The sequence below is a fragment of the Simochromis diagramma genome, unplaced genomic scaffold (assembly GCF_900408965.1).
Source record: "Simochromis diagramma unplaced genomic scaffold, fSimDia1.1 OVJJ01000449.1, whole genome shotgun sequence".
Lineage (NCBI taxonomy): Eukaryota > Metazoa > Chordata > Actinopteri > Cichliformes > Cichlidae > Simochromis > Simochromis diagramma.
Window position 1 is genome coordinate 1,873,489 of NW_024387274.1, and position 26,911 is coordinate 1,900,399.

The following is a 26,911-nucleotide window of genomic DNA, read 5'->3' on the forward strand; positions in this document are numbered from 1 at the left end:
GGTAAAATATGCCCCACTTTGTCTTCTGTGTTACAGGGCAAAAAAAAAAAAAAAAGTGGGGGGGAGTGGTGCAGTGGGTTCAGGGGGCAGTGCCAGAGGAGGCTGGCCAATGCAGTTAGGGATCATCAGATCATGCCTCCCCTGCTTGAGCAGCACACAGGACGTGGAGGGAGAGAGGAGCTGAGAGAGAACAGCTGTGTACCAAAACAGAAAGAGCCAGGTGAGCCAGTCGGCAACAGCAGCCCAGGAAGGCGTCAGTGCACATAAACAGTGCTTTTAAAACCCCGTGTGTGCATCGTGCTGAGCAGTATAACACAAGTGTGTGTTACTTGGCTGTTTAATTTCAAAAGCAGTATTGTGAAGGTGGTTAACGACCAGTTTTAAGGGCAGCAGCAAAGCCCTGTGATGTCACTGTGCCTGGCAACGTTATTCTCAGGGAAGTATGGCAGTTCACATGCACACAAGCTTCACTTATATAATTAAGCACACAGCTTTCATGAGCTCAGCAGCTGAGATTGAATCTTACTCTCCAGTGAACTATAAAAGATGAAGGACACAGCAGCGCCTGTAAAGAGATCCGGGTCATTCAGATGGTGCTCAAACTGTATCAATAAGAGTTCGTGCAGACCGTGATCATCTATCAATTTATTTTTATTTTTCTATACATATATAAAATGTTTGGCACATTTCTTTTAAAATACATCATATTTTTGTCTAAACATTTGTTATGGCTTGAATATTTCTCATTTACGATTTTCCATTGATAACCTGAAACCCAAAAGGCAATCTTGGCACTTGTTCACATTCTGTAGGAAACTGCGCCACAGCAAACCGAGATAAAGCAGAATCCTGATAGGTTAAAATCTTCATGTCATTCAGTTCTGTCTTTGCTGCAGCTGATGTCACCGCTCATGTTTGGGCAGAATGTCTCCCCTGTCCACCACTGCCATACCAGGTCTGCTCAGCTCCTTAGGAGGTAGGTCTGCATAAAATTCTGCAAACACAGGGCAGTGATCAGAGGCCACACCGCCCCATGACCAGTTATCTGGGATCCAGGGGTTAGTTAAGCCTTCCCGAACTACCATGCAGTGGCCTGTCAGAACAAAGGACACAAGAACAGTCAGGAGATACTTAGAACTTCATGCAACACAAATAATGCACCAAACTTTGATCTGATAGTAGCTTCTATAAAACTAGGATCACATTCATCATACATTTGAAAAGTAACCATGTATCCTCTACTTTACACATAGTTTAAAATACATTTTTACATTTATTTCGTAATTATTTTTATCTTGAGACTCAACTTAAACTTTGAGTGACTTCTAGTCTAAATAACTCAGGTGCAAGTGTGGCCTCAAAGAGCTTTTAACTAGGCTCAGACTTGTCTTGGCACACTTGGTAAGTTGATGATTTGACACTCAGATTAGACCAAACTTAGACTTGAAAACCTGGTTTGACTTGTCATAACTGGAGACCAAATTTTAAATTGGTTTAGTGAACTCCAGAGCACACTTAGTCTTATGTAAAGGACCTGAGAAGTGACTTAACATTTAGTTTGTGTTCGGCATAAAACCTGACCTGTTTTTAACCAGACTTGAAACTAAAGCCAGCCTCGTTTTAAGACTGTTAATGAAAAACCTGACTTTACTTGTTTTATATGACTAGTTTATAAACCGCTATACATTTAATCGTTAGTTGCTTGTGTGACTTCTTTCTTTCTTTTCAATTCTTCTTCTTAAAAGGGAGTTTTTCCTTCCCACTGTTCATAGAGGCTCATCTGATTGTTAGGATTGTAAACATACAATATAAAGAACTAAACTGACCACCTGTGTAAAAGCAACGCTCGACTTGGACTTCTGTGATGACTCTATGTAGACACGCAGTGCTGACTAATAACACAAGAACTACATCTAAAATTATACAGGCGTAAGTTAGCATGTTATATGTTTGAGTTCCTGATAGTTAGAAACAAAGACTAAACAAGTACGGCTTGTTTGGAAGGGTCGCCAAGAGAAATCCCCATCTTTCTAAAACGCACCTCATAAAAATTGGAGCTGTGCATAATGAAAACCCAGAGTGGGCTAAAATACAAGGTTCAAAGTTCTTTATTTGCCATTCGTGCATAAACCAGCAGTCACACTGGAACTCTTGTGCAGAGCTCTGTCAGTCATAGTACGCATGTTAGAAAGAGGCAGAAATAAACAAGACAGAACAAAAAGTCTAAGTTGGTTTTACAAGCTCCTGAATCATGGAGGTGTACTCGGCTTATTTACTTCTATACAGTTATGTAAAAAAATCAAATAAATGACAGAGAGTCAACGTGGACATTGCCACTTATCTTTAAAACTTCATATCAGTGTATCCAGACTATTTAACCTAGAGTCTTCTATCATGCCACAACTGAGCTCGATTCAGAGGATCAGACGGGAACTCTGATTGTTCTTTAACTCTGCAGGATCTCCATCTTCCATTTTAAAAAATTACATTATGAAAAATTGTTTTTTTTTTTCACCATTTTAATATAATAACTTTCAAATATTCATTAACCCTTTCATGCATGAATTATGACAATTTTTTTTAAGTATTTTTATTCATCTTTAGGCATGAAAAAAATGTTTTTTGAATTTCTTTCTTTTTTTTTTTTAACGTTCTTTTCAAGGATTTTTCTTTCCTTTAAACATGTGCAGTTAGGTGGACAACTGGCTATTTTTAGGCCTTTCTGAGAACCGGTGTGGTTATGGCATGGTCTCAAAGCACCTTGAGGGAACCGTTGTGATTTGGTGCCAGAAAAATACAATGAATTGAATTTAAAAGCATCCTTCGTCCATCCACTCAGACTTAAGAAGAGTTGCTATTCCTCCTACAGTAATGGTCAGAAAGTTATCAAACTTACAACTATCATCTAATCTCTTCACAAACTGTGGAAACATCACACTGGTCTTCAAACATCGTGGTTTCTGTGTCTCTGCACTCTTCATCCAGATTCTATGCAATACTTACTTTCAGGTGAAAAGAGGACTTTGGACCAACAGTCTAACAGCAGGATGGTAACATTCTTTCATTTTAGCTCAGATAATAAACTAAAAGATTTCTATTTTTCAGGATTGGCTTGATATTAGGATCATGACAGTTGTAGCCTCTTTCCTGAAGACATCTGTGCACGGTGGCTCGTGATTTGCTAAGACCAGCCTCAGCCAAGTTCCTAAAATCAACTTTTGTTTTTTGCTTATACAGATGTTCCTACCATACTTTTAGTTTCTAGTCAACCTCTGATTAAAAAGCTTTGATATAGCTCTCTGAAATCAATCAGCCTTCTCAGCACATTTCCTCTGTGGCTTTCCCTCCATGGAGTGTCGATATCCGTCAGCGAGACAGCTGTCCATCCAACTACCTACTACTACTACTACTACTACTAATAATAATAATAATAATAATTTGAGCGAACCAACATTTAAAATAAAGCAGAAGAAATCATATCAGGTCTAACCTGATTAAATTACAAAAAAAAAAAAAAAAACTATTCCATGATATTCAAATATCCTGAGATGCACTTATAATGTAAACTTAGCCGACTTTTGCCCTGAATTAATGAAACACAAATAAAACTGAGCTGAACTAAATAACTTGAGATATGATGAATGCTGAATGAATTCACAGATAATTTTCCTTAATATGAAACCTGACCTTATCAAGACAACTAACCTAAGAGAACTGTTTAATCTTAATCTGTGCAACTGTCCAAACACAACTGTACATGTACCTGAATATATCTTCTGCAGAGAACGGCTGACCCAGATGTTGTCCACGCAGCGGGTGCCCTGTGGTGAGCAGGTGGTGATGTTGGTGAACTGAGTGGATGGTATCAGGGCACAGAATTTCTCCTTTCTCAGTGTGTCCAGCTCTGAGCTCTGAGGAGAGCAACCAAAATTGCCCAACACTAGTAGATCCTTTTCACCTGCAAAGGAAGAAACGGAAAATAGGACAAGACTTTGCGGATCCGTCTACGGCGTCTGACACATGCGGTCTCGACTGGTCCGACCTGGCAGACTAACCTTTTAGTGTTCCCTGGATGCTGGGAGGGAGGCGTTGACACTTGGCTTCATCAGAGTTTTGGTTTTTGCCACCGGACTGCTCTGGTGAAGCAGGGGCTTGCATATGGACATTCACCACCGTCAGCTCAAATGAACCAATCTAATGGAAAAAGTCAATTTTTTGACCACTTAAATTTTTATCCTGCCAAGTAAAAAGAAGAACAATACATAAAACCAAAGAAATATGCAGCAGTGCATCAACCATGTGTTAGTTCTGGAGGTTTAAGAAAGTATTCCGATCCTAAACAATTACAAATGGATATTGTCTGATTGTTGGGGTGTTCTCTTCATCGTTCCAGGGTCTTATAGATAAGGCTCTCTGAGACAGCTGTTGGTGGGTTTGGTGCCATATAAATAAAATTAATTGAATTGTTTTTTATAACCAAACACACATGAATTCAATGACAATAAATTATAGCCTTACTAAAAAGTGAGCCACATAGAGTGGATGGTGTACATGACTCCCATTTCCATTGACAGCAGGAGACTCCAAGACGAGGGCATCCTTCAGATCAATTCCTGAGGAGCTATCCCACAAAAAGCCAGAGTAGCTCACTCCCTGTGAACAGAGGGATGTATTAGTGTTAGATACGTTTTCAAAAGTTTATTTAATTAATATAAACTTTCAAGTCAATCTTCTTACTCTACTTATGATTTAGTCAATCACAGCTATTCATATGTCAGTTACATAAACATTTGACATCATGTAGTTTACTGATGCTGATTCTTAGAGTGTAAGCATGAAGGTAATCAGCTGCTGGTAATAGAGCTGGAGGGTCACTGCTATTTTTACAAAAGATCATTTCATATTTATTCCGCATGAAAGATCAGTCTGTGCAGAGGCGCTACTATAGTTTTACTGCAGTACATCTGCAACAGTTCTAGATAATAAAAGAAATTGTAGTGGTTAAGAAAAAAAGTCACAGTGTTAAAAAAATGTTAAAAACTCTCGACAGGTGAATTATTCAAATCGATTTCTGGGAACTGAAAACTGAACTGATTGATCTTCGGCAAAGTTTAGACTTTGATTTATTTTTGTGGATACAATTTAAAGTGTCGTTGTAACAGCTGCCAATGGTAAACCCACCTTGCTGGAATGGCCGGTGGGTTTTTCCGACACAACACTTTTCCACAGCCCTCGTGGCCATTTCCACTTCTGTAAACTGGCAAGTGTTCCTTGATTTAATTCTGCACAGAACTGCAACACATAAAGACAGGTTTGCCTGTTATTATATTACTAACTAAAAAGCAAATTAACATTTTGTAAAACTCTGGAAGCAACTGGCACAAAGTATCTAAATCAACTTGGGGTTTGATATCTTGCCCAAGGACACTGGAGCAGCCAGAGATTGAACCATCAGCCTTCGGATTAGAGATTATCTGCTCTACCTCCTGAGCTACAGCCAACCCAAATTATTAATAGATAATTATTTAAATACAACATGGCAAACAGGTAATACACACACAAAAAACATTTTAAAAGTATTAAGTATCATCTTCTACCAATCTGCCTCGATATAAATTAAAAGGACCCAGCTGGCAGGACTTGAAATTTAAAAATGAAATTAATATTTCAGATTTGAATATGAACATTTTATATTATTTTCTCAAAGTAAGACATACGGATATCCGGACATTCAATTTAAAGTCAACTTGTACTTAGTGCTTGAGCAGCAGTTAATAGCAAACAATATGAAATCTTATTTTAAACCACTCAAACAGGCGCACAGTTATTAAAGCAAATGTTCAGTTGAATCATATATAAACTATCAGTCAAAAGTTTGGACACACGTTCACATTTCATGTTTTTTTTATTTTTTATTTTATTTAGATTCTCACTGAAGGCATCAAAACTATGAATGAACACATATGGAATTATGTAGTAAATAAAAAAGTGTGAAATAATTCAAAACACGTTTTATATTTCAGATCCTTCCTAACAGCCCCTTTGCTTTGATTGCTGCTTTGCTCACTCTCTGCATACTCTCCATGAGCTTCATGAGGTCGTCACCTGAAAAGGTTTCCAACAGTCTTGAAGGAGTTCAGAGATGCTGAGCTCTTGTTGGTCCTCCATCTCATCCCAAACCATCTCCACTGGGTTTAGGTCAGGTGACTGTGGAGGCCAGATCATCAGGTGCAGCACTCCATCTCTCCTTCTTGGTCACAGAGCCCTCACACAGCCTGGAGGTGTGTTTGGGGTCATTGTCCTGTTGAAGAATAAATGATGGGATGTGGATGCAGGATGCTGTGGTAGCCATGCTGCTTCAGTCTGCCTTCAATTTTGAATAAATCCCCAACAGTGTCAGCAGCAAAGCCCCCCCACACCACCACACCTCCTGCTCCAGGCTTCACAGTGGGAACCTTGCATGTAGAGACCATCGTTCACCATCGCACAAAGACACAACAGGTGGAACCAAAGATCTCAGCTGTGGACTCATCAGACCAAAGCACAGATGGTCTAATTCCTCGTGTTTCTTGGCCCAAACAAATCTCTTCTTGTTGCTTTTCCTTAGTCGTGTTTCTCAGCAGCTATTTGACCATAAAAGCCTGATTCACACAGTCTCCTCTGAACATGTACAGATGTGTCTGCTACTGGAGCTCTGTGTGGCATTTATCTGGGCTCTGATCTGAGGCTGGTGACTCAGATGAATGTATCCTCAGCAGCAGAGGGACTCTTGGTCTTCCTTTCCTGGGGCGTCCTCGTGTCAGACAGTTTCATCGTAGTCTTGATGTTTTTGCGACTGCACTTGGGGACACATTCAAAGCTTTAGCAGTGTTGCAGACTGACTGATCTTCAGTCCTTACAGTAATGATGGGCTGTTGTTTCTCTTTACTTAGCTGATTGGTTCTCGCCATAATATGATTTGTATCAGTTGTCAAACAGAGCTGTGAGCTGTGCACCAACCTGACCGCTGCACAACACAACTGATGGTCCCAACCCCATTAACTCTTTCACGCACAGTGGTCACTACAGTGGGCAGCTATTCAAAGGCTGTTTTCTTGTATTTGCGTCAGTGTTGATGGTATGATGAAAGGTGATGTTGTCCACATAAGTTAACATGTAAAAAACTTTTTTTTAAGTACATGTATAAAAGAAAGTTCAAAAATCTTTTTTCATGCCTAAAGATGAATAAAAATCCTGATCGAGGTTGTCATAATTCCTGCATGAGAGGGCGAGAAATTCCACAAATGAACCCTGACAGGCACACCTGTGAAGTGAAACCATTTCAGGTGACTACATCATGACGCTTATTGAGAGAAGGCCGAAGGTTTGCAGCGCTGTCAACAAAGCAAGATTTGTCAGATTCGTCAAAGCATTACTTTGACAAATCTACAATATAAGACATATTTAGAGTTAATTATCTTTTTTTTTTCTTTGCTACATAATTCCATTTATCTTTCTTCATATATGTGATGTCTTCAGTTTGTATCTATGATGTAGAAAGTAGTAGAAATAAAGAAAAAACTTTAAATAAGAGGTTGTGTCCAAACTTTTGACTGGCAGTGTTTAGTGCCAAGTCACAAAAATCACCTCAAGGTGCTTTATAGTTTAAGGAAAAAGACCCTGCAGCAAAAACCTCAAACGACCCCCTTTAGCAAGCACTTGGCAACAGTGGGAAGGAAAAACTCCCTATTAGCAAGAGGAAGACTCTGCCAGAACCAGGCTCAGGGAGGGGCAACCATCTGCCACAGCTGGTTTGAGGTGATGGGAGGGAGCCAGAGATTAATAATAACAAATGATGAAATGCAGAGTGAGCAGAGTAAGCACATAGTGAGTGAAATATGTGAGTAAAGAAGCAACAATCAGTGCATCATGGGAAGCCCCCTAGAGCAGCGGTCCCCAACCCCCGGGCCTCGGACCGGTACCGGGCCGCGAGAGTTGAGGCTCAGGTGTGAAATGTATGGTTTTCAGGGTTTTTATCAGTTTTCAGCGTTATTTTGTTATCGTTTTTATCGTTAACTCGGTTTTCCTGGGTCTTTTCACGTGTCTTATGAATAAATCTTCTTTTTTTCGGTACCGGTACTAGTTTTATTTTGTTGTATTTATCCGCGACACCTTAAAGGCCGGTCCATGAAAATATTGTCGGGCATAAACCGGTCCGTGGCGCAAAAAAGGTTGGGGACCGCTGCCCTAGCACCCTAGGCCTTCTGTAGAGCAGCTAGGGGAGGAGTCATTGCTGGATCGCTGGAGTTCAACTATATGTCTTATCAAATAGGAACGTTTTAAGCCTAATCTTAAAAGCAGAGACATTTTCTGTCTCCCAAATCCAAACTGGGAGCTGGTTCCAAAGACCAGGAACCTGAAAGCTGAAGGCTCTGCTTCTACTTTTAAATATCCTCGCAACCACAGCTTGATTTAGACCTCTGTTGGAAAGCCACATTCTAACTTGCATAATAACCAGAAGTTCCTTTTATCACTACCACAACCTCCCATGGCATTCAAGCCCTTGTGATGTGTGTCGATCTGTTATATAGAAGGTTTTGGTATGGGATGGGGTTTCAGTTAAAGCGCGAGTTACGACGTAGATTTCCTGAAGAAGTATAATTTACACGCAAGCCAGTATCCCTAGAGTGAAGTGCTCTATTGGAGTGACACGGTACTACGAAGTCTCTAAGATAAAATGGAGTCTGATTACTCATGAAGTGCCAATTCACCTCAGTGGTCATAAGGTACTATAAGATCTTTAAGATATGACTTTAGATAAGCGGAAGAAAATGGCTATAATTTATTGATTTGTTATTCAAAATCTTTATTCATTAAAGTCGTTCATGTGTGTCACGTGACTACATTCTGAATGATACCCGGCACAATGTGCCAGACTTTTCAGCAACAATTTATTAATTATTCAGATGTTAATCTGTTATATTTTAATAACACATGAGCATCTTCTATAGTAACGCTGTAGTATAGTTAAACTTAACATTAGTTTATTATTTTAAAGTTTTTTTCTTCCTTTTCTATTTGGAGTTTAATGTGTAATATTTATAACACACGATGTGAGGTGCTGCCCAGTTAAGTGACATGAAGAATGGGATTAATGGTTTCAGAGTTTTTAAATATTGTTTATTACACGGTTCTCAAACGTAAGTTGACGTTTGAGTGTTTCTTAGTTTTAGACTAGTCAGTTATGTGGTCAAATTTATTTCCCTCGTTTAGTCAACTATGAAAATAGTTGCCAGAAACATCCCAACTAAATACATCTGCCCCCTTACTGTGACCAGCCCAGAGAAACGGGACATCGCTCCTCTGTCAGCTGTGACAAAAGAACAAAAACACAAGCCAAATGTACACAGAGCGGACCAAGCCAACAGACTCCTTCCAAGATAGGAGTGAAAACAGTTTCCATCGAACAATGAGCTTAAGTCAGATGATGCAAACCGTCTCCAACAATGAATTAGATCCCAGACAAGCCCCCACTTGTTACAAGTTGGCCCATAGCCAGTGACAAAGAGGGGGGGACGAGACAGGATGTGTTGCTAATCATTATGTTATTCACTAAAAGGAAATATGACAAATATAAGTTACGAGAAATCAGTGATGACATGAATGAATGAATGAATGAATGAATGAATGAATGAATGAAATGTGCGCTAATGTTGGCAGCAGTGTGACGGAAAAAATAAACTAAAATTTGAGGGTGTCAGTCTTGGGAGCGAGAGCACAAGAGTATTTTTAACTCAGGCGTACTTAAACCACATGGAAGGCCCTACATGGCTGTAACCCAATCAACTTAACGATCCTCTCCATCACTGAAACCCTGCAGAGTATACACAAAGACAAGCTGCTGTCACATTTCTGATTCCTGCTGTCCGTGCACGCAAGTCACCTCATTTACAATAGAAGTTGGGATAAGTGTAATTCATGTTCCACTTTACCTTATCAATAGCCTCGTGCTCCAGCAGGTCTTGCACTGCCAGTAACTTGATACTGTAATAAGAGAGAGAATGCATTTTTTTAAAATGTACCTTTACACGTACATCATATACATACATATGCATTATTTACCCAAATCCTCTTAAAATAAATAATTAGTTGAAAAACCTGATAGAAAGGCATGATAATGAAACCCACTGACAACAAAAGGACACTTTGGGCATTCCTCCTGTCATTACTACGTGGTTTTCCAGTGGTCTGAAAAAGTGATTGCCCCCTAAACACCCTTAGCAGCAACAACTGCAATCAAGTGTTTGTGTTAACTGGCAGTGAGTGTGTCCCAGCGCTGTGGAGGAATTTTGGCCCACTGATCTTTCCAGAAATGATGTAATTCAGCCACACTGGAGGGTTTCAAGCAGGAGCTGCACTTATAAGGTCATGCCACAGCATCTCAGTCACGTTCATGTCAGGACTTTGACTGGGCCACTCCAAAGTCTTCATTTTGTTTTTCTTAAGCCACTCACAGATGGACTTGCTGATGTGTGTTGGATCATTGTCCTGCTAAAGAACCCAACTGCACTTCAGCTTCAGGTCACAATAGATGGACAGACATTGTTTTGGTAGAATTCATGGTTCCATTTACCACAGAAAGTCTGAGTCCTGAGGCAGGAAAACAGCCCCAGACCATCACTCTACCACCACCGCCATATTTTACTGTTGGTATGATGCTCCATTTCGAAAATGTTGTCTTACTTTTACACCAGATGTAATGTGACATTTCCAAACAGTTCAACGTTCGTCTCATCAGTCCACAGAGTGTTTTCCCCAAAAGTCTTGGAGATCATCACAATGTTTTCTGGCAAAACTGGGGTCAGCCTTTATGTTCCTTTTGCTCAGCAGTGGTTCTCGTCTTGGAACTCACCATGCAGGCCATTGTTGCCCAGCCTCTTTCTTATGGTGGAGTCATGAACGCTGACCTTAACTGACACGACTGAGGCCTGCAGCTCCTTGGATGTTGATCTAGGATATTTTGTGACCTCCTGGGGTAATTTTGGTCAGACACTCTTTGGAAGGTTCACTAGCTTCCATGTTTTCGATTTCATTTGTGGATAATGGCTCACGAGAGCCTTTGAGTTTGGATTTTTTCCCCCTAATAGACTAATAAATACCCTCATTTTGAAACTGCATTTTGTGTTTACTTCTTATCTTTGCCTAATATTTAGGTTTATTTGATGACCCTGAAACATTTACGTGTGACAAACATACAAAAAAAAAGAAGAAGAAAAAGGAAATCAGGAAGGGTGCAAGCAGTTTTCCCACCACTGTATATAATACTGGGTGGACCACGTTCATTTTTTCAGGTTACTTTGAAACTCAACCGTACTGGTTAGAGTTAATCATCAGAACACCCATTTTGTATTTGTAAATTAAAATTCATAAACTTACAATGTTTGGGAAAAATAAATTTGATCAGAACATTTAAAAATTTAAATTATTACTAGCTATGAAGTAATGTGAGGGATGACTCTGTTTTATAGAAATCTTCTACCATTAATGGAAGAACCTTTTTAGAAACTTTTAGCCTTAATTAAAAGTTCTGAGCATTTCATTTCTTCTTTCTACCCTCGCACTGCATCTGCACAGCATTTATGACTTACTGGTACCAAGCAAAGCTGAGATCAGTTTTTCTAGGAGATCGTCATGTATTATGGTTGACTCAGCATAGTAAACACAGAGCAAACTTAGGCCAAATTTAAAGTTTCTTTTAACAAACTGGCAGACAGCTGAGAAAATAAGACTCTTTATAGACACACTTTAGACTGTTTGAAATTCAATGTGCCAACACTGCATGAAGGAGGGGCCTTTACAGCCCAATAAATATTGAACTGTTTACTTTTCAAATGACTTCCCAGATCAACAGTCAGCTTAATAAAATGCTACACATTTCTAACAGGCACTTTTACTCTGAAGATGAGCTGCTTTGCATTGCATTTTGCAACACAGGTGAGACACTCAACATTACAGCTGCTGTCTGCTTCCTGTCAGCTGATCCTCAATGAAACCAGGGATGCACAAGCATCATAAGTAGTGCAGTCAGTGAGGAGTCAGAATTGAGTTACAACACAAATCCTCTACATGTCACATGACATGGCACAATTCAGCCATGATCAGACCGCCACGTTGATTCAGTTATACAGGATTCATGTCAGACAGAGAAAAAGAGCAGAGTTCTTCTCCTTTAAAGATGGGGACCGATTCTCATCGGCAACAGTCATTTGACAACTGTGGGTAACGTGGAGAAGAGATGTGTGTGCAACACCTGGTATCTGCTCAAATGGAGCAGTTTCCAGACATTTCTGCAACAACTAGTGATGTTTTCAAAGAATCAACATAAACTGTGACTGTTATAGCAAAGATTTTCTACACGCTGTCAATACATACCAACACAAAAGGAAGAAAAGCTGCACTGAAGCTACCGTCTCAGCCATTTGTACTTGTGCTACTATAAATAAACATCACAGCTGTTTCTTCAGCACTCTCATGCTCAGTGTGCCAATTCCATCTACCCATCCACGACTACACATCAGTAGTTCCAGTTTTCAACCTCCTTTACTGGCAGTGGTCTAAATGTGGCCCTTCAAAGGATTAAGGGTATGAAGTAGCTGAGGTCCTTATAAGCATCCCCAGCAGGTCTTCTAGAGAACTCCACCTGCTGGGGATGCTTATAAGGACCTCAGCTACTTCATGAGGATGAAACACACCACCAGCCCATCCACATTTTTACATCGACTTCACTCGTTTTATTAAAAAACAACAACAAAAAAAGAAAAGGAAAAAATAAACTTTAGTCCTTCATAATTCTATGTGTGATTGCCAATTTGAAGCTAGACTCCACAAACAGCCAGATGCATTAGAGACAGCGATCTGAAAGCTACTGGCTACGGCTAAACAGTCTTTGTAGGACGATGACAACAACAACAGCCATCTGCATCAACTGAAGACTAAAAATAAACATTGAATAATGTGCAAATCTGGTTCCACACTTTTGGACTCTACTGATCACATGCAAATATGACACTGCAGTCTTACAGTCTTCATGCAATAGCTCCCTAAAACTCCATGCCTGCAGTCAGTCTGTCCTCAGACCACCAAGAATAAAAGCTGTTTTGAGCTCCTCTGTTATTTACAGTGTGGTTGCCACAACAGGTTGCTCAGATTGTTTTGATTTGTTACACCGGATGTCCTTCCTGATGATTCGTGTTTACTCCTGGGAATTACATTTTGCTCAGTTGTAAACTTCTACATTATGCAGCTACTACCAAAGCACCAAGAATAATAAACAACACCAGCAAAAACCCCAATGACTAAATGAATGGAAATATTTCAATAGCACCAAAGAGCACAAACAACTAAATATAACACAATGACTCACGAGGCCTCTCTGAATCACTGTTAGTAAATTAGTATTTAACAGCTGATCAAAATATTGATTTCTTTTGTTCTAGAAACATTGCAGCAGGAAGTCCATGTTTAAAAGAATCAGCACCTCAAAGTCGTACGAACGGTCAGAATCTTTAACACAGGTCGAGGAACGGCCGCAGTCTTTCTGCTCGCTTATCAACCAGAGATCTAGACAGAGTTGCTCATTAGAAAGCTTTAGATGTTCTCAGACCATCACTGAAAAACACAACAAGTTTAGTTACATGTTGTTTATTGCACAGAGTGCTCAGTTCAGATAAAATTATTAAAATCCTGACTAACATTTCATTGTTGAAAACAATAGCAATGTTTTTAATTCATTATCAAGTTAAATTTGCATCTCTGAAAATGCAAATAAACCCTCGTGCTCCCTGTTTTCTCCTGATTCAGTACACATGGCATAAAAACAGAGCGTCTCATGATTTAAACTCCAGCTGGGTAAGTATGTGTGGAGGTTCATGTTCCTCCTGTGCCTGCTGGGTTTTCAATGGTACTCCAGGTTCTACTCAATTAGACTAATTGGTGTTTGATCCTGTTAATGAACCTCTGCAGCGCTCAGTCTATATAACCCTGAATACTGAAAATGTGACAAACACATCAGGGAGACACACACACACACACACACACACACACACACTCCGTGGATACATCAAGGGCAAATCAGGGTTCAGTATCTTGCCAAAGGACGAGAGTAGAGGGATCAAACCACCTGATTGGTTAATGACCGAGGCTACCTACTGAGCAACAGCTGCCCCAAACTAATTATGGCTTCTTTTTTTTTTTTAACTTGTGCTGTTTTACTTGTGTTCTTTGATTTGTATCATGCTTTTCATTATTCTTTTAGCTGTAAAGCTTTGATCAGTGGCTGTTGTTTTAAAAAGTTTTAAAAAGCTGGTTTTTTTACTCTGTTTAGACCACATTTTGCTGGACTCCGCTTCACTTTTCTAGCACCTGCATGTTTTCACTGCTCTGCCACACTGGCCCACCTGAGACGCTGAACAGCTTGGTGTTGATGGGATTATAGGCAGAAACTTTGTCCACAGATCCTGTTTTCAGAATAAACAGCCTGCAGTCCCACAGACAATACCTCCTTCCTCCCCTGCAGGTCTGATCGCTCTGAGAGCATGCAACGCTCCTGCTGCTTAAGATCCTGATCCTCCCATTTCCACTGGCAAGGATTCAAACACCCACAGTCTGAGCTGCCTATTAGCCATCTCATCAGGGCAACACTGGTAACTGTAAGCCACGACTCTATGGTCAAGTCTATAGAGGTAGACAAAATTAGTTGGGTTTACAGCAAGAAAAATACACATAAGCATAAGAGTAAATGTTGCATAAAGACTCGTCAGTGTCACTCTGACAGCAGCAACCACCGATAATGCCAAACAGGACTTCATATTAGCTGCTTCAATGCAGACACAAGTGAGACACGGTGAAGCATCAGTGGCTGCGTCCTTTGAGCGTCACATTTGAAGACTGATTAAGTCACAACCAGGAGACGAAGTCTGTCCACATGGGCTCGTCCAAAAGCAACCCACAAATGTGTTCTTTTCCCCAGATTTACAGGTTGCACCAGGTCCACCCTGTCCCAATATTCATCGCACATCAGTGATTGAAGGATATTTGGAGGGAAAAAATAGGAGCCGGTCCAAGAAACTGGTCCAGTTTCCAGGTATAAACTAATAAACGTAAGTACTGGGCTTTTATCTCACTCAAATGTCCAAAATACAAAAATAACAAAAAATCTTTCAACATTAAATTTCGACATTTTAATTCAGTCCCATATGCTTTGGATGGTTAGTTAGTTAGGTTAGCTGGCTAACAAAGCTGGGCCTGTTTGGCCCCCTCGTATATTACAGTATATCAGCAGAAGCACCTCATACCAACTGTCAGGCATGGTGGTGGAGGTGTGATGATCTGGGCTCATGTTGAAGCCACCAGACCTGGACACCTTCTAAATCAACCATGAACTCCTTTGTATCGTAAAGTGAGAGTGAAAGATGATTCCCTTCATCCCTCTTTGTTGGTTAGTTGTATGTTTGTGCTTGTGCACATTATCAGATAGGCAACAATCTGTCAAATACACAACTGAGGTGCAGCAACCACAACAAACCTAAAGTGAGAGTGTGAGAGCGCTTTAGGTCCAGGATATCGGGCAGCATTTATAATAATAGCACACTACTTTACGCATTATTAATTAATTCAATTACTTTTCATATAACAAAAATCATGGCGTGCCTCTGCTCATCCAGTCATTATGGATCAGGAAGTTCAAGAGAAATTAAAGGGAAGACAAAGGATCTAATATCAGTGATCTGTCTAAAGCATGCTGGGTGCACCGTCGTCAGTACTCTCGGTGAAGTGTCGACGCAGGAAGGGAAGTAGATGCGTCCCAGCTGACACAATAGAACAGAACTGCCCACCTTGTTTGGGACACTAGAGACACGGTCCATATTTCATAAATGCTTCAAAAGCAGGGAAAGAAGAATTCAACAGTAAGAAACATTAACACCACATTATCAGCTTGCATGCTTTGATCCATATGAACCTTGCTATTTGGAGCTTAAGTCAGCTCTTTTCACTTCCCTATAGTCAGGATGACTGCAGCCAGCTGATTCTAACTCCACATCCCTGATAGGCTGTTTGGGCCGAGAGCAGTTTGTGCAAACTTTGGTGAAAAAAAAAAAAAATAGAGTTCATTGAACTGTAGTAGCTGTCTGCTTTTGCCTGGAGGAAAGTCATGAAGTGTGTAAACTTAGACTGGGTCTTGTGATTACTAACACAGCAGTTTGTCACTGTGCAAACATACTGAGTCTCCTTCACAGTGCCCTCCTGCTGCTGCTGGTCCTGCTCCTCACTAACAATGATCACAACACCATTACTGACTTGAGGCTGTACTTGACACAGTTTGCTCTGGAAACCATGGTGAAGCTCTATAGATGGCTTAAAGAACTTTTTTTGTAATATTAAAAAAGGGGGGGTATCAATTAAACACCTTACCAAACTTTAGCTTCTCGTTTATCCATGAGAGAACAGAAGAAAGAGCCTAGCCACTGAGGAGATTTAAACCCTAATGCCTGATTTGCGTTGCTGCTGCGCTCTGCCTATACTCTCATTTTTCACAGCCACTCATGGTCTTCACAGGTATATACACCCAAAGTTTTTCCACAGAGTCTTATGTTTTCACTGTATGCAGACCAGTGCCTGGAAAGAAAATCAGCACCGCCAAGTCTTTGGCCACGGTCCTCAGACGGAGAAGGTTGTAGTGGCCACTCTGGGTCAGGGACAAGATGGGATGAAGAGCTCAGTCATTCAAGAGCTGAATACCCCACCGGGAGGAGGCCCCGGGGCAGACACAGGACACGCTGGAGCGATTATATCTCTCAGCTGGCCTGGGAACGCATCGGTATTCCCCTGGATAAGCTGGAGGAGGTGGCTGGGCAGAGGGAGGTCTGGGCATGCTTGCTTAGGCTGCTGCCTCCACGATCCAGCCCAAGATAAGCCAAACAAAATGCATGGATGGATTTTTATTTTATTGTAGTTAGTTTTCTGCTTAAAAGAACATTTTCACTGGTGGAATATGAACCACGGCCCACTGTGCTCTTTATTCATTTCACAAGTCTGACAGGGAATCTGAGAATGTGTCACCCTGCAACACAAAACTGGCTTGACCTCAATCACGAAGCCCTGATAATGTTTTTCGCCTGCTGTCTCGGGGTAGAATTTTCATGTATTTTGTATGATACATTTTCCCTTTCATATGCATCTGATGGCTTTATAAAAAAGATGCATGATGCGAGTTTTATTCTGGACATAAAACCAGATTTAACGCTACAAAAAACTCGTCAGGTCACGATTAAGTTTGGTCTGTTAAATCCCAGATTTATGCTTTTGTAAAATCAGGTGATGACTCTGAACTTTTCTTTTTAAACAATGTTCTCTTATTTTCTTTCTGCAGTAGTTTTAATGATGTTTCCACATTTTTGAACCCATAAAAGACAAATAACACAAAGCAAAGAGCTACTTTTATTTTGTTTTTCTGAAGTCTGAAATATGCACAACATCAGACAAACACACGTCTTTATAAGGAAACCTGAAACAAAGAGCCATCATTCCTGCACGACTGTCATTCAAATCAAATCACTATTTAGGTTTCTGCACAAGAACACTTGGGCCTGAGCGCAGTAATGTTGTGGGAGGGGTTCGTCCTGTTAAGGCTCCGTTCAGGACTGAAAGAGTCATGAATCTGAAAATATGATGAGGTCACAGCATGATTAAACCTCAAAGAGCTTCAGCTGACTGGTGCGGCAGTGAGTGGCTGTAGGTCTCCTTTGGTGTGTGGACGGCACAGCTGGCATATCCTGACATAATGACTATCAGCACACATGCAGCTGGCTGACTGTACGTTGTGCGCATTCAGTGTGATGGAAAAATGAAACTCGAGTTGTTTTGTTTATTATCTTACAAACTTTCATTCATTAAGACTGTTATTGTGATTTCGCGCGATATAAATAAAAGTGATTGAATTTAATAAAGTGAGTTATTCAGTATTTTGCCGGATGCACGCACAGAAATCAGACACACGTCCGAGACCACTTAAACAATAAGCTTTCCTCATCTGCCCACGCTTCAGTAACCACGCGGCCTTCAGGTGTGATGAGTGTGTGTGCAGGTACTCACTCATTCTCGAGCAGGGTCATGCACACCACCTCCCTGACCCCCGGGTTGTTAGCCTTGTCGCACGAGCAGCCCTGCAGGCTCCAGGTGGCCACGCGCACTACGGACTTCCCGTCCCGGAGCCCCAGCGGGCGATCCACCTTCGGCCGCACAGAGACGATCTGGGTCGGGCCTCCAGGTGGGAGGTCCAAGTCGTCGCTGCCCAGACTAAAGGAAGAGGGGCTTGGGTGACACTTGGTGGTGCCGGGGAGCCCTGCGTTCGTGTTGGTGGAGGGTGCCCGGGAGCGCTCCACGAAAACTTGGAACCGGATTTTGTCGAGCAGCGAGCTGTTGATGTGCTTCACCTTTACCAGGTCCTCGATGCTTTTAAATGGGCCGTGCTCCGCGCGATACGAAACCACGTTCTTTGCAATCGTTTCCGTGATACCGCGAATGCTCATGAGCTGCGCCGGGGTGGCGGTGTTGATGTTCATCCCGGTGTAGAACTGAGAGTCCAAGTCTTTGCGCAGTGACGACGGAGAGTGTTGGGAAGAACTGGTCCTGCTAGAAACGCAGATTTCCAGTTTGATCACCTCCAGCTTGGTGGCCCCGACCCCGCTTACCAGCGCCAGGTCCTCCACCTTTTTAAAGCCACCGATACAGTCCCGGTACTGCACGATATTCCGCGCAACTGTGCGATTAACTCCCGGCAGAGTCATGAGCTCCTCCTCGGTGGCGATGTTAATGTTCAGCCGCTCTTGATTCACCAGAATGTGGCTGAAATTGCAGGCGGCGCTGAATTTGCGCTTGTCGCAGCTGAAATCAGTGGGGTCTTTGGGGATGGAGCGGTGGCAACCCAGACTCCCACCCATGGCTAGGATCGGTGCAGTGGACAGGCAGAGGCCCGCGCCAGAGAGTACGTCCTGAAACACGGCGGTTACACGGCAGCATTCATTAAAGATAATATTGGACATACGCACCACCCGAGCCTGCGCTCAGCCCTGGTTCATGCCGCACACAGCAGTCCTCCGAGTCACAAGCGGCAGATCAGAGCAGGCAAACTTTGCCCTATGGTATTGCGCAGTGTGACCGCCCACGGGTCAGCCTCCACCTCACTCGCCTTTGATCACATCAATACAAATCGTTGCTGGAGAAGTCTGTCAAGCGCCCAGCTCCACACCGCCGCACACCGGAGTACTTGTCAGACTTCAAAATAAAAGCAAGCCATCAGCGTCACTGGTTCAAATCAATCATCAGCTCCAATGACAAGTGAACACATAAATACACAGTGTAGGAATAACCAACAGATACATTAACGCGGCTTAATAATGATTTTCTTTCACATTTAACAATTTATATTTACTCATCTTATGCATCAAAGTAATCAGATAGCCTGTTGTTCTGTTACACATCATTATTCATGTAATACTGTGGGTGAGATTTTGTCTAATCAGGATTTGGCCCGATGAAATAAAACTATTTACTTGTAGTTTTACTTTTACACTTCAACCGTTTCTAAAAAACAAAACAAAACAAAAAACATAGGAATACCTCAGCTATGTTATCATAACACTCATTACATTTAGAAATATTGTTTTGTAGTTTGAAGCCGGGAGGTTTTACCTGGCGTTTGGCGTTTATTTTGAAATGTCTGGTTTGTTGCTTCAACCGTTAACAGTAGGGGGCGTGTCTTTCTATGTGATATCTAAATGTTTTCTGTCACTGAGGAAGAGGATCTGATAATATACATACATGTAAATTGTTTTAAGGGCTGCAGCCAAACGTGGATTTGGTTTTATTTAGGATTAATCATTTATTTTTCACCGTCGAGCTCTGCTTTTCTGAACACAGTACAGAAATGTTGCTGTTGCAGCTCAGTGCAGGATTTTTTCTCGACTTCATAATTGTATTATTTTTAAGTTATTCCAAAGCGAAATGAATATTAAATGCTGTTTTATACAAAAAGATTCTGAGAGGTGTGATATGAAGTTTTCAAGATCATTTGTGTCACAATATTACTATTTTACCCTCCTGAGCTAACCTATGCTGGATACATTCAAGCTGTTTGTCACATACCACATCTCCAGAGTGCTCCACTCATGGTTTTCTCTCTCTCTTGTTCTCCTTAGAAAAATGAGGTAACCTCCAAAATGTGACCAAATCACTAGTTTTTGCAGTTATTGGTGAGGCAGTTACAATGCAACACCCCTCTGTGTGTAGGACTTAATAATCATCATAATAATAGTAATGGTAGGATTCTGTAGTGTGTGTTATGCTTGGCTAAAATCTTTATTATTCTAGTTGAGTTGTGGCATGTATCGGCTCCAGCGCTGCACAGAGATCCTTGTACCAGATCAATCAGCTCAGCGGTGAAACAACAGTTATTATATTTTCTGGCTACTTGTTAAACCATTTTTTAGTTAGTAAAAATATTCTCACCAAAATATCCCCCAAAGCTGTCCCCATTCAAGTGATTGAATGGACTCGGTCCGACTTCTGAACTAACAGAGTGGGAAAAGAAGATGAACATTTGTCGTCTTCATAATTATTGTCAGCGTTTCTTCACTTTTCTACTTGTGCAGCTTTCCATTTGCCTCTTCTCCAGCACAGCGCTCTTGTCAGGTCATCCTGCTCAAACACACGAGGCATTATTAGGTGATGGAGACCTGCTGTGTTGGTCAGCCTCCCCTGACACCACACTCTGAACTTCCTTCTCCATCCCTCCCCTGCTGCTGAGCTGCAAACCACACCCCATCGCAGAGGGGAATGCCACTTTAGTGCCCAGTGTTTTTTCATCAATGACTTTTGGAAGCTCTTTTTCATCTTGTGCCTAGGACTCACATTTATTCGCTTAATCCCTCTGATATGACATTTGCTCCTGATGTTATGAGACATTTACCTGACAGTTCATGAGCCCTAAATTATAGTTTGTTTCACAAATTTAAAAAACCTTACAGTCGACAGGACACAGCAGCGTACATTCATGATTAAGTGGATTCTACAACATAAGTGAGAAGTAAACATTTTTGTGTCGTAGGCCTTCTATTAAAAACTATCAGCACTTCTCACAGCAGCATTACTGTACATTAATATAAAGTGTATTAAAAACAAGATATTTATTCAAATGTATAAAAACCTCTTGTAAATAAGCTGATTTGAATTCATTCAAACACAATTATAACATGTTTGGTGTTTGGATCTGTGGTCGAGCACAGAGCGCTTCTGTCACGACTGACTGTATGTTTGCCAACATCTGGGGTCGTCCTGTGTCCAAACTGACTGTATGGTCAGTTTACTGGGAGATGACCTCCCGTCTGCCAGCCACAGGAACACACAGACAGACAGACAGAGATCATTACTACAGAGAATCTTTCCCTTGGATTATATATGAAGGTCAAATAAAATTCATCACAGTTGTTTTAAATATGATTTGCCAATGCCACGATACCGCTCTTGTTCAAACTGTTTATTCACTAAATAAACAGAACAAAAATAGTTTAAAGAATTTTTTTCAAATAAAGAGGATTTCATTATCTGCAGTTTATAATGCAGGTTAAATAAAAGAGGTGCTACATCGAAAACAAATCAGTATGCCCAGAAATTATGGATACAGATCCCAAAAAGTTGATTCTGTTCATCTGGTCGTAGCGTTTTCAGTGGGAGAAACGTACCTTAAGTGATCCTTTGGTTATGAATTTTCAAACAAAGTATAGCCGACTAAAGCATCTCTATCCTGAGACCAGCTGGAACTCAGGTTTTAATCTGATTTATCTTACTGAAAACTCGCAGCACCTCCAACAGTAGCAAATGAATCAAGTCTGTTGTCTCTAAACATCCAAACATCCATAAAATATTCAGTTTTATTAACAAGGAAATAAACAAACCAAAAGCAGGAGCCGCTCACTGACCTAACAGCGCTGCCACGCTCACACAGGGAGGGGTAGCTGAGGAATGACATTTTCATAAACGTGCATCTCACAAATGTCATGGTCGCCTTTTCCCACAGACACAGACCGACTGTTAAACCTGTGAAAGCTGATTTAAGGAAAGATTCCTTCTGCTTTACCCTCCAAGATAAACAGTTAATTTTGCTGTTTGGCTGCAGTCTAAAAGCAAAGCAAGACCAAAGTCACACATCATAACACAATGAAAACAGCAAAGCACACGAGTCTGTTATTATCCATCGTCCTAAGTAAACGTACATGAGCCCAAAGACGACTGCTAAAATAATTCAGCCATAATGACTTTTCACACATGATCATCAGAATTAAGAGTTTAACGAAGTCCTTTTAAAGGTGACATTGAGCTCAGTGCTTCACTGTTGCCTTTAAACATTTACATCCACACATGTGGGGGACAAAAAAGAAGATTTTTTATTTAACACAAAAAGGGGTAAAACACACAAAACCTAACTGAAGCTAGCATAATGAAGTCCACAGAGTCCAGCTTTTGTTTGAACAAGTCAGTAAGAAAGACAAACTCAAGGCTACATACAGTCGATAAATCACTCAAACGTCTCTTTGGAAAACTGTCGTCTGACTCCATCTGGACAGAGATTGATTAGACACTATTTTAGGTTTGATCAGTAAATTGGCTCGTTTTAAAAGAAGTTTGTTTCTTCATTGAACGTAATGCTGGGCTCAGATCTACCCCCCGGCCCAATCCCTTTTTGTCCCCCATAAACCCCCCACCAGAGCGGCCAAAGGTTCGCCATCGAGCCCCACCCTCAACAGAGCAATCGAAGTCACATTGCTCAGCCTCGCCCCCCTTAGTTCCTCCTTACCACCTTCATGCCCTGTCTCCGCAGTCTGATGTGTGATGTGTGAAGGGTCCGGGCTGCGAGGATTATGGCAGTGGTGACTTTTCCCAGGAGAAGCTGGGACCCTGTTTACTAGAAGGTTTTAAAATTTCTGTACTTTTAGGTGACAGGAGACATGTGGCCTGGTCAAAACACAGAGAGCTGCACTCTAAAAGATCTTTAAACATAGTAAACATACCTCGTGTGCCACAGACTGCTCCCAAACACGAGGGGACAAGTAATACCTCTAAAACACTTAAGTTGGCTTTATTAAACGTTAGATCTTTAGCTGGGAAAACATCTTTAATTACTGATTTAATCACTGAGCACAGCCTTGATTTTATGTTTTTAACTGAAACTTGGTTGGACCAAAGTAACAGTGGAGCTGTTCTCATCGAGACGACCCCTCCTAACTACAGTTTTATCAGTGAGGCCAGGGTGAGCAGGAGAGGAGGGGGGGTTGCTGTCTTATTTAATGAATCATTTCAATGTAAGCAGCTATCTCCTGGAAGTTTTCAGTCTTTTGAATATGTGGCTTTACAGCTGAAGGCCCCATCCAAAGTTGTGTTTCTTAATGTTTACAGGCCTCCCAAATACTGCACAGACTTTTTTAATGACCTCAGTGAACTGCTGTCTGTGATCTGTGTTGATTTCGACTGTGTAATTATTGTTGGGGATTTTAACATCCATGTGGACAACCCTCAGGACAAAGGGACTAAAGACCTGAGTAACACTCTGGGCAACTTTGGGCTGACTCAGCATGTAACAGAGGCCACACATAATAGAGGACACACTCTTGACCTACTGATCTCCAAGGGCCTGAGCATTTCAAAGGTTACTGTGTCTGATGTGGGCGTGTCTGATCATTACTGTGTTTTCTTTGAAAGTAAAATCTCAGCCCACATAATTATATCAACAGCAGTGATCACAAAACGGTGTATAACTGAACACAGTAGTGAGATCTTTAACCAGGTCTTCCCATTAACACCTGACCTGTCCAGAGGTTCAGTCAATGAGCTCGTCAATAGCTTCAATGCTAACATGTTAAATGTAATGGACACTATTGCTCCCATTAAGGTGAAGGTTATCTCTGGAAGGAAAAAGTCTCCATGGAGAAACTCCACACTGGTGAAAAATGAAAAAAGAGAGTGTAGGAAAGCTGAGCGTAGATGGAGAAAAACAAACCTCCAGGTTCATTATGACATCTATAAAGAGAAACTTCACAATTATAATTTACAACTGAGGAGTGCAAGAAGGTCCTACTTCTCTGACATCATCACTAAAAACAGCCATAATGCTCGGGTCTTATTTTCTACAGTTGACAGGCTAACAAACCCTCCTGTGTCAGTGGCAGCTGAACTTCATTCGACCATGGCCTGCAATGACTTTGCCAAATTCTTCACAGACAAAATCCAAAAGATTAGACAAGCAATTGGTACATCAACAGCAGATCCAGGATATGTACTGTGTCCACCGAAAAACTGTTTAAACACCATGAAACAGTTTCACCCGATTAACAGCAAAGACCTGGAGGACATCTTAGGTCAACTGAACTCCTCCTCCTGCTGTTTAGATGTCCTGCCAACAAGTTTTTTCAAAAAGGTCTCAAAGACTTTAGAGTCAGACCTGTTACAGATCGTCAACTTTTCTTTATTATCAGGCGTGTTTCCAGAATCACTAAAAACTGCTGTAATCAAACCTATACTGAAAAAGGACAATCTTGACAAGACACAAATGAACAACTACAGGCCGATCTCAAATCTCCCATTTTTAAGTAAGATCATTGAAAAAGCAGTTTCTCAACAGCTCAGTTACTTCTTAAAACAGAATAACTGCTATGATGCCTTCCAGTCAGGTTTTAGACAGAACCACAGCACTGAAACCGCTCTGACCAAAGTGTTTAATGACATATGTCTGAATACAGACAGTGGAAAAATGTCAGTCTTAGTTTTACTGGATCTCAGTGCAGCATTTGATACAGTTGACCACAACATATTACTCAAACGACTGGAGAACTGGGCAGGTCTTTCAGGAACTGTACTAAACTGGTTCAAAACATACTTAGAAAACAGGAAATACTTTGTATCAATAGGTAACTTCACATCTGAGCAGACAAGTATCACATGTGGAGTTCCCCAAGGTTCCATCTTGGGACCCCCTCTTTTTAACATTTACATGCTCCCACTGGCACAGATTATAAAGAACAACAAAATAAACTATCACAGCTATGCAGATGACACACAAATATATATCACAATGTCACCAGGAGACCGAGGCCCTGTACAGGCTCTTGGTAAATGCATTGAGGAAATTAATGACTGGCTGTGCCACAATTTTCTCCAGCTAAACAAAAACAAAACTGAGGTAATAGTCTTTGGCGCCAAAGAAAAACGATTACAGGTCACCAGAGAACTTCAATCTATACATCTAAAAACCACAAACCAGGCGAGAAATGTGGGTGATGCAGACCTAAACTTAGAAAAACACATTAAGACAATAACAAAGTCAGCTTACTATCACCTCAAGAATATATCAAGGATAAAAGATCTGATGTCTCAACAGGACCTGGAAAAACTAGTCCATGCATTCATCTTTAGTAGGCTTGATTACTGTAACAGCATCTTTACAGGTCTACCTAAAAAATCAGTCAGACAACTACAGCTCATTCAGAACTCTGCTGCTCGAGTCCTCACTAAGACCAAAAAAGTGGACCACATCAGTCCAGCTCTGAGGTCTTTACACTGGCTGCCTGTCCGTCAGAGGATAGACTTTAAAGTTCTGATGCTGGTCTATAAAGCTCTGAATGGTTTAGGACCAAAATACATCAGTGACCTCCTGACCCAGTATGAACCTTCCAGATCCCTCAGGTCATCTGGATCCGGTCTTTTATCAGTTCCCAGAGTCAGAACCAGACACGGAGAAGCTGCATTCAGCTTTTATGCTCCTTATATCTGGAACAAACTCCCAGAAAGCCTCAGATCAGCTGAAACACTCAGTTTATTTAAATCCAGGTTGAAGACTCACCTGTTCTCAGCTGCATTTGAATAAAGCACCAAATCCACACTTTTAAGCTTAAATTTCAAAACTTACATTTAACCACTGATTTTATCTGTTTTGATTTTATATACTGTTTTGTTTGTTTGTTAATTAGTTTGTTTGTTTGCTTGTTTTAATCAATTTTAAATCATGCTTTTTATTTGTTTTTGTTTCTAATGTCTCTGTAAAGCACTTTGAATCACCTTGTTGTTGAATTGTGCTATACAAATAAACTTGCCTTGCCTTGCCTTGCCTAGATTCATTGCTGGGATGTTACTGGTTAGCAGTACACAGGAAATTAACCAGTACAAGCTGTTTTCCAGCAATACAGTTACTGTAAAATAAGCTTCAGCTGGCAGTCAGAATATGATTTGAATTGAGATACATCGACAGAGGGCAGAAAGTGTGTTTATACTGAAGGCAGGCTGACGACCATCCAAATTATTCCTTTATGTTAAGTTCCCATGGAAGCTGCTCAAGAACTCCAGAACCCCCTGGGAAGATTTTTAGTAGGAATGAATTATATATTCATTTATAACTAGTCCTGCCATAAGAAACAGCATTCAAACACCAGACAACCAGCTGTTAGCTTCACAGCTTCAAAGAGGCAGTGTAATATTAATTGGGTGATCTTTCATCTGGTCTCTACTTCTATGAGTAATTTATGTGTTGGTCAGCACACCGACTCTTGCGTCTGGCAAACGATCTGATCTGCTATCATCTTCCTTTATTTTGCCCATAGATCTGCACGCATTGAATTGACTTGTGCACTATTAAACTGAGGGAATGTTCAACACAGATGCTGTGCCTGGCCTGTGGTGTCCTTGCACAGGGTATCATGTTAGGTTGAGCATCAGTAGCCAAGCGCTTCACCTTATCCTTGATCTCCCACTGTTTGATCCTCTGTCTGAGAAAAATAGTCGTCCGTGTGAGTCTGTGGAAAATGTTCCACAGTTAACAAGATGGCATTCA

General features: G+C 41.1%; 1 protein-coding gene across 1 annotated transcript; it reads right to left on the reverse strand.

The window, feature by feature from the left end:
- Window positions 1-633: 633 nt before the first annotated feature.
- eepd1 (endonuclease/exonuclease/phosphatase family domain containing 1) lies at window positions 634-19,275 on the reverse strand. The gene is made up of 7 exons (XM_040002655.1): window positions 18,130-19,275; window positions 9,972-10,023; window positions 5,182-5,292; window positions 4,519-4,653; window positions 4,056-4,194; window positions 3,764-3,958; window positions 634-1,093 (listed from the first exon to the last, which is right to left on the reverse strand). Exons 1-7 carry the CDS (start codon window positions 19,077-19,079, stop codon window positions 903-905), a joined length of 1,773 nt encoding a protein of 590 aa, XP_039858589.1. The 5' UTR covers window positions 19,080-19,275; the 3' UTR covers window positions 634-902.
- Window positions 19,276-26,911: the final 7,636 nt, after the last annotated feature.